Here is a 14,683-nt window from a genome sequence, read left to right on the forward strand (position 1 = left end):
ACACATCGGATCCAAAAGGATCCCCCGAGTCCCTGAACTCAGATCCCTGGTATTGCAGATAACCATACTACATGGCTCCTTTCGCAAGCCCTTCACACTCCTCGCTAAAACTAATGCAGGTTCTTGTCCCTGCTAGTCTATGGGAAAGCTTCTCTACAACTTCAGCCTAAAGTTGCTGTGGATATTCTAGCTAAATTAATAGATAACAGTTTATACTTTTTTGCTCCTGTGCCAACAATTATGTTTTGTTGAAAAAGCTCTTCTTGGTGTTTAGCACCAAAATGTTTATATTAGAGTCTAGTACTGATGTTTAGAGTCTAATACCAGCACAAGCAGCTTTTTATGGCATGAGAAGTTTGTGTGGTCGCAGCCTGTTTGTTGGTACAATCAACTGCAGAGTGGAAGACAGTCATAGAAACATGTTTTTGAGAGAGCTCAAATTATCTGGGCATTAAATTGATATGAAGTGTCATACCTCCACTCTGCCCCCGCTTTGCTGAACCATCAAAAGAAACTCATTATCAGTCAGTCATCTAAAAGGATATGACAGCTGCCCATCCAGTTGTTCGGCAGCCTGGATGCAGTCCGGAATGTGTCTTCTGTTCCCTTGATGACCCTGCTCTTCTCTCCATGCACCAGCATAAGTTTGTATTCATCTTTTCCAAATAAAGGCGTTGTTCCTTTCACAACAGCAACAGAGTCCCTCTCCACTAAAAATATATCATCTAATGCAGTGTAGAATTATACTGTTTGTTTTATGGCTTGTAGATGTTCTGCGTAGGCAAGAATCTGGAGTGAAAATTCCCAATTGTATACTTTTTGCATCCTTGCTGAGACCTGCCCTTTGCTCTGTATCAAATCAAATCCTGCAGCCTACATTTAAAAAAAGAAAAGGGTAGTGACTTGTAGTGCTTCCATCTGTAAACTGCCAACCTGCAGCACAGCAGGAGATGCTCCACACTTTCAGAAGAATAAAGTACTTTATCAAGTGTCACATGGGATATCCGGAAGCACGAGGTGCTTTTTAAAAAGGTAAGCAAAACCCAAACGAGTCACAATAACTGAGCTGTGGGAGTACACCAAGGTGATCCGACACACTGAGGAAGGGATTAGGTAAACAGGAAGAGGATGGGAGCTAATCTTAAAAAGCAGGGAGTAAACAGATTGCAACAAGTAGCTCTGGTCTAACAGAAGTGCCGCTGACGATCCTGCCCATGCATCATCACCTATAGAGAACGTACATCTTTGCATCATGTCAAAGGAGAGCCCAAGCCTCTAGGCATCAAGGCTGCGCTAATCCCACCCTTCTCACCCCCCTAGAAAGCGCACATCCCTACATTCACGCATCCTGTATTTTTATTTTGTGTATCTCTGGGACTTCAACAATACAGAAGCTGCTCCTTGATACTTTAAACTGGTGAAGACCAATTTTCCACAAACGCAGAGTGCCTGCGATGGAGACCCGGCAGCTGCCACTGTAGGCCTTCAGTGCTTCCAGAAGTCAGGCCCCTGCAGTGGGAGTGTGCACCTCCCCGGGCGAGGGAGCCTGGGCGAGTCCCCTCGGGCTGGTGTTTGCCTGGGTCTGGATGCCTCGGCCTCCCTGTGGGGCTGCCGAGGGCAGCAACCACCCGCAGGGCCAGGGCCACCGCTGGAAACCATTCGGGCATCAGGTAACCTCCCTGTTAGAGACAGCTCCCTGCACCACAGCCGGTGTTTCTTAACGCTGGTTTCAAAATCCCTCAGAGATGAGCCCTGCTCAAGGCCAAAAAAAATGTCCCTCTTGTTTTTGAGGGGCTTCTGCGTCCCCGCAGGGCCCGTGCTTACCCCGAAAAGGGCAGGCAGGCACCAAGGGCCCCTCACCCCACGGGCTCCCCTCAGGCCTCGTACCACGCTGCGGTAAAACCTTAGGGGAAAAAGAATGAAAAAAAACCAAAGCAAACTTAGAAATGGGGGGAAAGGACCCCGGTTTGGTGGCAGCAAGCAAAAACACCCTCACACACACACACCGAGGCTCCAAGGGGCGTCTGGCGGCGGGGCAGAGCCCGTCCCCCTCACTGACAGAGCGGGGTGCCCCTGACAGGGCCGCTAACGGCCCCTGCTAAGGGTTCCCGCTAACGGCCCCGCTAACGGTCCCGCTTAACGGTCCCCGCTGACGGCTGGGCCCGCCGGGCAGGTGTCCGGGGGAGGCCCGAGGGGCGCGGGCGGAGAAGGCCGGGCCGGGGGCGAGCGGGCCTCAGGCGGAGGCCGGCGGCGGCAGCAGCAGCAGCGGCGGGCCGCGCCGTCGAAGGGACGCGCGGCGGCCCCAGCTAGGGACGGGGATGCCCGCCCCGTCGAGGCCCCTGTGCGGTGCCGCTGGTAGCAGCGCCAGCCCGGCAGCACAGCGGGTGGTGGAGGGAAAGGAGAGACAGGACTTCCCCGCTGGGAAAGCCATAGCGGTCGGGAAGAAACACTGCCCTTGCTTTGGGGTCGGGCTTGGTTTTGGGGCTGGGGGGAGAGAGGGAGAAGCGTGCGCCTCCCCCGGGCCTTGCCCCCGCAGGCCGGCTTCCCCGCCGCCGCATCAAGCGCTTTTCAGCCGCCGCCGGCCGGAGACTCGCTTTTTGCAGTGTCTCACGCCGGTATTATTTTTACCGGCCTCCTTTTCAGGCACACGGGGCTCCCGGGGCCAAAACTGAGGTGGAGCGGGGGAGGTTTGCACCGGCCGCCCCGGGCTGCCCGCCCGGGCCGAGGTGCGGGGAGCCCCGCCGCCTCTGCCGCTGCCGGCCCGCCGGGGGATGCGCGGGCACGGCGGAGCGCTGGGTTTCCTCTTTAGCAACCTCGCCGCTTGTTTTGCTGTGTGGGGTTGGTGGCTTGCCTTTTTTTTTTTCTTTTTCTTTTTTTTTTTTCCGAAGGGGAGAGGGAAGGGGGGTAGTCTGGGTGTAGGGAGGGGAGAGGGGGAGAAGAGTGGAAAACGTTGGCTCTGTCCATGGTCAAAGTAATTCAGCTATAATCCCCCTTTCTCTTCCTCTCCTGGAGCTCTATTCATATTCTAATCACAGCTTTTCCTTCCCTAAACCAGCCACTTTTATCAGAGCCCTAGCTTTGCACTTTTACTTCCACTTCCAGCACATACAGCCGCATGCAGAATAAGCAACTTTTTCCAGCCTCCGTCCTGCCCCCCTCTCCCCCCGCAACGTGCTAACCCAAAAAGGGATCCTCGCATCCTCGGGCGAAAGCTGGAAGGGAGCACGAGTTTGAAAAGGCACCCGTTTGCTTCTTCATTTCTCTTGGTAATGGGCATCTCCCCCCCTCCCTGCTTTCCCCCAAGTTCCACGGAAAGCTCTCCGGGCCAGCCGCTCTCGGCGGGCAGACAGGCCGGTGGAGGGGCGGCCCCCACCCCGCCGTGCCCTCGCTCCCCGGGGCGGCGGGGAGATGGGCGGGGGTCCCCGCCGCAGATCTACAACGCCGGCACCGCTCGCCGAGGCACCGTGGCAACTTCTCTCAACCCTCACCGCCCCCCCCCTTCCTTACCCACACACATCGCCCTCTTTTTTTTTTTTTTCTTCTTTCCCCCCCCGCTCCAGTAAACTAAGTTTACAAGATATTTGGGAAGCTGTGCAGCTTCCAACGCCATGTGCCCGCGAAGCATCCCAACCCAGAGCCCACCGGCAGAAGGAGGAGGAGGGGAGCTCGGCGGCGCTGCACGCACACCCGGCAGCCCCAAAGAGCACAACCCCAAACCTACTGCCCGTTTGAAGATCTAAGCCAATTTTGATCTCGGGCTGTAATGAGCCAAAGACGTTGGGTGGGGGCTGGGGGAGGGAAGGGAGGAGTGGAAAGGCCGCTGGAACTTTAAATAAGAAAAACGTTTCTAATGCTCTAATAGAAGAGGGAAGTCGAAGTGTTGGGATTGCGTAGATCTAAGGCCCCCCTTTTTGGAGGAAAGCTTTTCTTATTCAAAACAGCATCACAATGGGCTTCACATTGAGCCTTGCCACATCCCCATCTGAGTAGCAGCCATTCATCAGGCTGGCTGGCCTATCAATGACATTTCTCCCATCAGGGCTTCTATAAAATGATGCTTTTTCCCATGAAACATCCGCAAACATTTTGACGGGTCTGGCTTTGCCCTGCTGGATTACGGAGTGTCCCTCTCTCCCGCGCTCTTCCTCCCCCCCACCCCCCCCTCACCCCCCAACTATCTGCCTCTGCCCTCCCTCCCCACCCCCTCGCCGCCACCCCGCTCCCTCTCCCAGGGCATCCCTGAGACAGGGGCTCTCCGCACCCCGGGACCTTGGGGCTCCCGTCCCGTCCATGGGAAGAGCATGCATTGCGGGTTGCTGGAGGAACCCGATATGGACTCCACAGGTAAGTTTACCCCCATCACCACTACCACCGGCTCCCCCCCGCAGGCAGCGGGCTCCTCTCGCCCGCCGGGGAGCACTTTTCAACTTGACCGTGGCGGCGGGGACGGGGACGGGGGCTCCCGCCGCACCGGCCTCGCAGGTAAATGAGCCCGGGCGTGTGCGGGGTGCGGGGGGTGCTGGGGGCGGGGGGAGATCTCGCCCCTGGGCTGGAGCCCTGCCGTTGCACTTGCGGATACGATGGAGCAGGGGGTGGTTTTTTTCCTTTTTTTTTTTCTTTTTTCTTTTCTCCTCCATAGGCTGCCGGCCGGCAAACTAATTCCCTCTCCGCTTCTAGTTGTTAGGCGCTCGCTTGGGTTTGAGCGGAGCCTTTCAGAGGGGCGAGAAGACGAGGTTTATTAGGGAAGATGGTTGGTGGGTTTAGGGTGAGCCCAGCACGCGGGTCGTCTTGTCCCGCAGGCAGAGCTGGGGCTGGGCTGCGTTGGAGGGGAAGGAATTGGGGAAGGGCAGGGTGGGTCTCTCCCCCCGCACCCCCAAACGGTGACTTGGCCGGTCCGGTAACCGGACGGGAGAAGGGCGGCTGCAGCCCCACCAGCCAGCGCCGCCCGTGGGGAGCAGCCCCGGCGGGAGGCGAGGGGGACGGCCGCCCCGAGGGCCGCGGCCCTTGCCCGCACACCCGACGGCCGCCTCCGCCGCCCGGCCCGGCCCCGGGGTGGGGGGGGCGCGCCGGCTTTCCCCGGGGGCAGGGCCCAGGCCTAGGTCTTCCCAGCGCGGCTGTCAGCCGGCAGCCTGGCGAAACCGCGGCCCCTTCTCCTTCGCTCTCTCCCGCCGGCCCTGCCCGTGCTCCTCCCGCCGGACCCAGCCCGGTTTCCACCGGCCGTAACCGCTGAGCGCGGCCCCAGCGCGCCCGCATGCAGGGGAGGGCTGGCAGCCACCGCAGTAACCTTTGCGATTTTAATTTATTTTTATTAGCACCGGAAAACACCCGCTCCTCCCCTCCCTCCCTCCCTCCCTCCCTCCCTGCCTGCCCGGGCGTTTCCCAGGCGGACAACTCGGAGGTTAGGTAGGGCACAGCCCGGGGACGGCTCCCCCGCTCCTGCCCTGCCCCGTCCCCTCCCGCAGCCGCTGTGACGGTCGGCATGGCGGCCGGGGAGCGGGGACCCGGGCTGTCCCAGCCCCGCCGGAGCCCGCAGCGGGATCGGGTCCCCCCCGCGCCTCCCCGACGGCCGCGGCGGGCCGCCTCCCCGCGCTCCCCCGGGGAGCCCGCAGCTCCGTGCCGGCTCCTCCGGGGTCGGCCGGCGCCGTGCCGCTGTAGCTGGCGCGGGGGCGAGAGGGGAACGGGGCAAGGGGCGGCGGGGCAGGGCAGCCCCGGCCTCGGAGCCCCTTCGCTCCCCGCCGCCCCCAACCCGCCAAGGGTTATCTAACCCCTCGCCCCCGACGCGATTGTAAAATTTAAATATCGATTAAAACCAAACCAAACCAACAAACAAACAACAAAAAAATAGAAAAGGGGAGGCTGCCCGGCCCCGCTCGGCTGTGCCTCCCGCGGTTCCGGCGCGGGGGCTTCGGGGCAACGGGCGGGCTCGGCCCCTCGCCGGCCACCGGCGACACCGGCCGGGTTTGGGCCACTTTTCCTGCCGGGGCCCCAAAACAAAACCCGAGGGGGTTGTTCCAGGGAGCAAGTGCTCGGCGGGGAAGGAATCGTTGTGTTCGTGTCAGAGCGTGTGCAGGGTTCCCAGGGTGTAAAAGAAAGTTGTCCTTCTGTCCAGCGGCACTGCCGGGACGGAGTTAAGGGCACTGCTGGCAACTTCTCGTTGTCGACAGTAACGAGACAACGTTACTTTAGGGAAAGAAAAAAAAAATCAAACAAAATCAAAAAAGCCCCGCGTTTTATATCCGTGTATTCAAAACTGTCCATCCCCAGGTTGACCCTCCGTACTGTTCGTTCCTTAAATTCAGGATGGTTATAATAAATGGCAGCATGATTGATTAAGATAATATTAATCAGAAAACACTTTAGTCTTGCTAAACAGATGGCAAGAAAAGTGGAGCTTTGCAGTTGTCTCATTCAGACACCTTAACCTCCCTTTCAGAGGACTTAATCCAATTAGCTTTTCTCCTGAGTTTCAGTTGTTATGTAAAGATCCTTTTGCATTGTGGAGAAATATGGCTTCATTGAAAAAAAAAAAATCAGTCATGTTTTAATTCCTCCTTAACAGTTTTTCCCTAAAGCAGCGGGATAAAAAAAAAATAATAATCACCCACGGTTCCGATTTTAAGGCAGGGGAATAGTTTAGTTCCTTCCCCCAGCAGTGCCGTGTGCTTCCACCGAGTTTAGCTCATGGTCCCCTAACCTGGGCACTGACCCACGGGGGCTGTCACCAAGCCTAAACCTAAACGGGACACCCCCCGACCCAGCCGCTCCCCGCCCAACGCAGGGGCCGGGACCGGCGGGGCAGCGGCAGCAGCGCCGGGACCCGACGGCCAGTCCCGCGCACGGCACCGGCGGCAGCCACCCTCGGGGCTCTCCCGCTGCGCGGCGGGGCCCGGCCCGCGGCCGGGGAGAGGGGCACCCACCCGGGAGGGGACACCGGACCTTCTCGGGCGGTTTGCGACATCTTTCCCCGCATCGTTTCCCCACCGCCGTTAACTCCGCGAGGCGCCCGTCCGCCTCCAGGCGTTACTTTCTAAAGCCCGTAACTCCCCCGAGACGGGCCGGGAGCCGGCGAGCCGCCGGGGGAAGTTTGAAGGCCCCGCCGGGGCTCGCCCGCCCGCCCCTTCGCTGTGGGGCACAAAGGGATCGCCCCGGGGGGCCGTGCCGGGCTTTTGGGGCTCGCAGGGGCGCCCGCCGCCGCCTGCCCTGCGCTCGGCTCGGCTCTCCACCCACACCCCCGCCGGCCCCCGACCCCTCCGTGCCCGCAGCCTGCCGGGGGGGCCGGGGACCGCTGCGCCGGGGCCCCATCGCCTCCCCCGGCAGAGCCCAGCGGGGCCCGAGGGAGGGCGGCGGCGGGGTGGGTGCTCGGGCCGGGCGGGCCAGCACCAGGGGAGCCCCGAGGGGCGGCTGGGGCGCGGGGACACACACACACTTTGAGGGACATCCACAGGTTTCCACAGCCGCAGCCCCCCCTAGTGACACCGGCACGGCGAGCTCCAGGCGATGCCGTCGGGGGGTGCACGCCCGGGGGCGGGATGGGGCGGCGGCGGCGGCACCGCGGGTTGGCACCCGGAGAACGGGGAGCGCCCTCGCCCCGGTGCCCGGCACCCCCCGCCGGAGCTCTGCCCCCGCAGGAGCCCCGCCGCGGGGCGTGCGGAGACGCGGGGCGGTGCAGGTCTCCCGGGGGGTTCCACCCGCCCCGTCCCCGCCGCGCCCCTGGGAAAGCTCCGCGCCGCACCGCTTCGGGGAGCGGGAGACGGAGGCGGTTTCTTGGAGTGCAGCTTTTCTGCATGACTCAATAAATATCCCTCGTTATTTCAGTGCTGGAGCCAGGCAAAAACTCCGCTGGTTTCAAAGCGCTAGATGGATGAGATCCTTGGGACGTGAAGCTGAGACTTAGGAGCGGATCCAAACCCCATTAAAATCAGCAGAAAGCCTTTCAGTGCTGTCAAGGACGTTGGGATTAGGCCCTTAAAGCAGTTTGTGTGAACCACAAAAAGTGGGTGCCAGCCCCCAAGAGGAATACGTTGTGGCGGTGGCCAGATGTTGGTCCATATTCTTACCAATATATGGGTGTTGCAGGAATAGTGGGTGACCTTTTCTATGAGCTTGCCATTTAAAAAGGATCTAGCATATAAGCAACGACTGAAGAGAATTAACTGCTTTCATATCCTGGTTCAATTAATGAAATCACCAATATTGATACTAAATACTTGAATGCTAGTTGGGAAAGCAATTGTGACATTTCAGAACATATGTGTAACGCTGAGGCGGGTGATCCTAGGTCTCGATTCTTTTTGATCCAAATGAATGGTTGATTTTGCTGCTGAAAACTGTTTGCTTTGCTTATTGCAACACAGTTTACTAACAGATAAAGAGGAACTTGCTATTGGCTATTTTTCTTACTTTTCTTGAGGACTTTTCATACTCAAGCGAAAATGTGATTTACTTTTGTTTCAGTAAATAAAAAAAAGAAGTTATTTACTGTGCTAGGATTTGTGTTTATAAAGGCTCTTACCTGCTGAGCAGCTAAGATGATCCAATGATTCTTTTGAATCCTACATTTGGTATGATACGGACACGTAAAAGAAATACTGCTGGTCCTTTATAACAATGGAACCCCACTATGTCTAATGTCATTTCATATCTTATATGATTTCACACGTGAAAGAAATGGAACAAAACCAAAAAAAAATCAACAAAAATGTTTTCTTTCCCGCTGGCTGCGGAGTTCCTGCGGACAATGTTTGCGCAGGAGGGCCCGATCCTTGGCAGCTCCCTCTGCCTTCAGCAGCAGCAGAACTGGAATCTACACGCAAGTCCCAGCACTGGATCAGGTCTTCATTCCTGAGGGCTTTTTTTAAAAGAAGTTTTTAAAATCCGTGGGGATTTTTTAGAAGTCTGTAGATTGGTCAAAATTACCTTGAACGAAGAAGTTAATCTTCTAAGTCTGACTCAGAGAAAAAAAAAATTGTTTTATCATTTGTTTGTCTGCTAACACATTAATTCTAAAATACTTAGGGAAGGGGAACTGTGGTACTTTTCACTGCTCTGCAATCTGTTATTTACCTGCAATAAGGAAAATGTCTTTACAAGGGTGGAAGGAAAAAAGAACTAACACAAGCTTTTGCATAGGAATGGCCAGACAACTGTAGGAAACTATTTCATTTATTTAAGTTACAGTTCAGTTTTAGGTAAAACCATCATTAAAGAAGGGACTCTGGATTCTGACAGGTTCAACGTTTGTCTGTGAGACTGTAAAGAAACCTGTGGCCTCAGTTGGTCTATCGCAGCTTCACCTCTACTGTAGTAAATATCTATCGAGCAAAAGATCTTGAAATTCCAGGAAACCATTTTGTGGTAAGATACGTGTGATGGGAGTTAGAGCTGTCCCACAGAAAGTCACTGGCACAGTAACCAGGGTCATTGGCTTGATTGCTTTTAGAAAATACGGCTGTTTTTCAGCCACTGGTGCAGTGAGCGTGCAGGCAAGGAAGAAGGTTAGCGTAGCCGTAAAATCTGCAGCATCTCCACATGTAAACACCTTTGCATTTCTCTAGCTTGATCTGCAAGTGGTTTGCAAGTTAGAACAGCCATAAGGAGGAGCCTCCCCTGGAGATGCTATTTCTATACATAGGATTTCACCACAGCAAAATACAGTTGAAATAAATCGTGGGATCACTGAAATCCGCGCAGTGATGAAACATTAGTACCTCCTTCCAATGAAGACTTTTGAACAGGTGGCCTTAAATACAGCTGGGGCTTGATGGTTCATGACAATGGCTTCGGAGCAGCAGTGGGCTGTCATGTAACTAATACAAATATAAGGTCAGTCCTTTGGGGATGCTTGATGTGACATTCGAGTCCGAATAATTAGCTCACAATTCCGCGAGCGCTGAGGTTTGTGAATTTCCTGAGTTCACCCACTTGTCTGTTTCCCCGCATCTGTGCTGGATTTTCTATTTGTTTCATTGTGTCTGAAAATGAATAACCCGGACGAGCCGACCCTGCTGGAGCCCAGTGCCCCGGCGGCCGAGGGGATTTGATTGCTAACGTTCTAGTTAGGAAGATGGATAGCATAAAGGATATTTGATGGCTGAGCGATCCTATAGATAACAAGTGTAGGAAGGAAGAGTACGTGGTGATGATTAAGCCAGTGGAGGTCTGTGTAGGTTTTTTTTTAATACATCTGTACTAAAGACATGTTTACGCACATCTTTTAGGTCCTATAGAATTGTATATATGTTTCTGTGAATATTTAAAAGCGTAATACAATTTGCAGTTAGAGATGGGTCCTGATCCTGCAATGTCTGCTCCACGGGGGAGACACCTGTTGAAGTCCATGTGTGTGCCTTGGAGAGGGCAGGTGCCTGGGGTTAGCTCGTAATCATCCCTCCCAACAGTTGCAAATGCGTAATAACTTAATTGCAGCTATTTTACATGCATAACTAGCCGTCCTGGCCTGTCTTCATTCCCATTTATTTTCTCCCAGGAGGTTTGCAGCAAGAGCAATTGATGAGCTATAAAATACTGGCCAGCGTTAGAAATGGTGCCCTAAGTCAGTGGTGTAATTTTTCTGGCTTGCTGCTGGAGCTGCAGTTATGGTCTCTGTATATAAATAAGTATTAAGTTAAATACTTTTGGCCGTTCTTCCCTTTCTGATAAATTTGAAATCAGGAAAAGTGGAGAGGGTTAAATAGAGCCTTGTCTCTCACTGCACTCAGTGAGGAAGAAAAAGCTCATTTGCAGCTTAAGTTGCCTCAAGACTGAAACGCAGGGCTCAGCGCTGTCTCATTTCCTTCACTTCAGCTACAGTTAAGCACTTTGTTTTCTTTTATTGGTAAGTGAACTTAATTTCTCTATGATGGAATTTGTTAGAGGAACTAAGGAGTTGATTCACAGCTGTGAGTGATGGGTTTGCAATTAATTAGCAGCTTATCCTGAGCATTTTTGCATAGGATCCCAAATATTATGGTAATGGGAAACAATACATTTTAGATAGCTGGAATGTTCTCTGAATGAGCGAGTCCCTGAAACTTACAGCCCCTGGGAATTAGAGGCATTAATTTCAGAGGAGCGGGTTGAGATGTATGCTGGGATTTCATCAGTTTTCTAGGCTTGTGGTAGTCTGGTGCTGTGGTTGTCGCTCTGACAAGCTTCTTGCTGGAGCTCTGGGTGCTCACGAACCCCATGGCATAGACTGAGACACCTCAAAACAAGAAAATCCTCTTCTCTAGGGGTTTTGATTTGCTTGCTGAGGTCATATCTATAAAAAAGGAGATTTGCCTGGAAGTAAGGACTACAAGTTTTGAGTGTTAGAAATTACTGCTTTTTTTTTTTTTTTTAAATTACTGTCACTAGAAATAGAATTGCTTCTTATTGCTCACCTCTTTCTTCTCTTTTTAAACTTCCACTCCTCAGAATAATACTGTCAGACTATCGTATTTCCTTCCGTGCAGCCATTTTTACTGATTTGGCTACTTGGTGCAAGACTTACGGACACACTAAGTTGGGGAGAACTCACTATATGAAAAATGTCTTACATGCAAATGCGAGTTTGCAAATGAGACCTCTAAGTCAACACAACAGGCCTGACCTTTCTGTTCGTGTATAGATCTGTAAATTCAGATCTGTCTTGTGCTAAATTTGTAAAGCAGTAAAATACCAGAAATGCAGTGGCAAGGAGAACTTAGAAGTGGTAAAAAAAAAAAAGCTAAATGCAGGGGTAAATACAGATACCACTAAATGTAATGATAGAAGGGTTAACATTTTTTGTTTTTCTAGAACACTATTAATTGCTAAACTATGTCAGAAGTGCTAAAACTACCTCAGCTGCAGCTGAGGAAGGGCAGCGTGGAGGGGGAGCCCAATTCGTCAGCGGGATCTCAGTGAGCGGTCAGCCAGTGCTGGGAGGAACCACCTGTGTCCCAGAGCCGAGTTCCCCCATGGTGACAGCAATGCATACCTCATTTGAAAGGCCCCACAGATCATCCTTTCTACAACCCACAACGCTTTCCAGCACCCTGTAATGAAGCTGCAACCTGCTGCGAAAGACCAGACGCTCCTGTGTGTCAGAGGACAAGCAGGAAAGGTTGTAAGTTTTACTAATAGTCTAGGATCTAGCAGAAACAAGCCATTTGTTGAATAAATTTCATGGATGGTTGGAAGAATTAGACCCAATCCTATCCTTCAAAGGGGGGAAAAAAATTCTCAACAACCTGACTTATGTGGTTCCCACCTTATCTGACATTCAATTTAACCATGAACATGTGGCAGGATGTCCTAATTAAGCAAATAAGTATTTAATGCTGTTAGCTTCTGCAACATAGCTTGTAGGTACCATGCTCTTGGCTGTTGCCATCACTGATTCTCAGAGGAGAGTAAAATCCTTCCTGTCCCTCTACCTCCTACAAAACTTAAGCAATGTGGGGAAACAAAAAATCTTGGCTGGTCCTTAAGGCAACAGTGACCCAATAGACACTGTAAAAAACAAAACAAAACAAAAAAAAAACCACAAAAAATAACCAAACAAAAACACCCACACAAACAAAAACAACACCCAAACAAACAAAAATAACCCAACCATGGTGCACGCAAATGTGGAAGTGGAGTCCTGCTCCACAGGTGCTATGTGTCAGGGTACCGCAGTAGCATGGTGTTCTGTGATGAGAGATGCCTTCTCCTGCAATGGGAGGTTCCCCAGGTGCACGGGCGTACATGTTGGCTGGAGGGAATGGGCTTCTTTGCAGAGCCTCAGCACAGCCCTTCAGCTCCGGGTCTCTATACGTCAGACGTGGCTGAGCAGATTTGCTAGCCAACGCGCTCGGCATCCCAGGGTCAGCAGGAGAAGAGCCATGCCTGGTGCTGCGTGTGAGATGGAGATCCTGGCTGCTCGTAGTGTGACGCTGCAATGCGCTAACTCAGAGGAGGAGAGTTTAAGAGACCTCTGAGATCCATGGCAGAACAAGGCAGCTGCCAGGTGAGACTTACTGGGTACCTTGTGCAGGCTGAGAGCTGGGACACCCAGCAGGGCGCTCTGCTCCTCTATATCTGCGCCCTGTTCTTCCTTCCTCCCAAGTGGTGGCAATACTAGATCCTGCTGGTCGGATTAACTGTCTAGCACAGGTTTCCCAACGTCGGAGCTCACTTTCCGCTCTTAAACACGGAGCCATGGGGACAAAACTGCTGCGGGGGCCCCTCTAATGCAAACATTTTTTTTAAAAATGAGTTGTGGTAGGGGCAGCAAATGGCCTCCATTGTAACGAGGTGGGGAGAACTGGGGACGACCGCATCTATAGAGTGGTTTAATCACATGGATGGAGCAGCGTGTTCACCTCTCCTCCTTGCTGGGTCATTTCCACTTTGAGCTCTGCAAACAGACCGTCTATTGAGCAGTTAGTATTCAGTGCTGAATATTCAATACTAGACTCTTGTTTTGGTGAGTCTTAGGCAAAAAAAAAAAGGAGGAGGAAAGAAGACTTCTCTATTTTCTCATGTTCCCTCCCTGAGTTTGCTTTGCATATTGTTCAGAGGAGACTGGAGGCTTCTCAGAAAAGCCAGGCTCCTAGTTTTAAAAGCACCGGTCTAGTTTCATACTACTTTTTAAGGGAAGGGGAGAGACAGCGTGGGAGGGACTAAATTCGTACAAGGTTTATTAATCTGCAAGTCTAGGCACTTTCCGACAAGCACATTTAGGTCGGAAACTTAATAGCGTGAAATGCTTGCTCTGTATACACAGGTTGGTTCTGATAGGTAGCAATCTTTGTGGGAGTATGTTACGATGATTTATTAATGGCCTCTCTGCTAGTTTTGGTATGCAGATATTTGAGAGCTGAAGGAAAGCTGTTTCTGTCCAGTTAGTGCTATATTTGCTCACAAAAATGGTTGTGAGTAATGTAATGGCTGCATCCTTTGACAGTAGTGAGCAACTGCTAGGTTTGGAATAGAGGTGCATAAAGTGAGAAAAAGTGGCCACCATTTGAATAAATACAGCATCTCTGTCTTTTGATTCATGCTCTTCCTCACTCAAGTTGTTGTTTCTTTCTTATTGCAGTGATTATGTCCTTACACCTGAGTTTTCTTTGCGTGTATGTGTCTGTCTTTCTCGTTCTTTCAGTCTGCCTGCCCGAATGATGTTTCTTGTGAGAAATATTTACTGTAGTCCCATTCCTTCAGGAGCTGACCTCTTTTCTTCTGATTTAAAAAAAAAAAAATCTCCTCTCTATAGTTACTCTTTCTTGCTATACTTTATTTTTGACCATGCCCTTTTCTTTGTTGTTCATTCTTTTGTTTCCGTTCCTTTCGTTTTTCATGTCCTTTTCAGTAACCAGCCTTCTCTCCCTTCTCTTGCCTCCCTGAGCCCCACAGCCAAGCGTTTTTTGCATCTCCCACCCGTCTCGCATCTTTTTGTTTTGTCATCTTTGTGGGCCCGTCTTACTGATGTACTACCATTTCTGTGCCAAATTGGCTTGTCTGCTGGATTCATCGGCTCCTGAGGCAGAGGGAAGCATTTCATGGGTACTTGATGCAAATCCTGTTTCTTGTTGAGTCACAGACTTCCTGCTCAGCCAAATGACTCCAGCCTTGTGCACTGGTGAAGCGGAGCTGAATTTGATTTGAGGACTCCATGTCTTCTCATGCACACTGGTGAGCTGAGGGACCATGGCAGCAGTCGGGAATGTTTAACCCA

General features: G+C 52.4%; 1 protein-coding gene across 3 annotated transcripts in view; it reads left to right on the forward strand.

The window, feature by feature from the left end:
- Nucleotides 1–3,925: 3,925 nt before the first annotated feature.
- Nucleotides 3,926–14,683, forward strand: part of RFX4 (regulatory factor X4) — a 99,150-nt gene continuing 88,392 nt past the window's right edge. The window contains exon 1 of one of the 3 annotated variants that reach the window (XM_063321211.1): nt 3,926–4,344. In XM_063321211.1, coding sequence (XP_063177281.1) covers nt 4,302–4,344 — 43 coding nt within the window. In that variant the 5' untranslated portion in view covers nt 3,926–4,301. The remainder of the gene's footprint in view (nt 4,345–14,683) is intronic. The other 2 variants (XM_063321222.1, XM_063321200.1) reach the window with 2 other exon arrangements.

The sequence above is a fragment of the Chroicocephalus ridibundus genome, chromosome 1 (assembly GCF_963924245.1).
Source record: "Chroicocephalus ridibundus chromosome 1, bChrRid1.1, whole genome shotgun sequence".
NCBI lineage: Eukaryota > Metazoa > Chordata > Aves > Charadriiformes > Laridae > Chroicocephalus > Chroicocephalus ridibundus.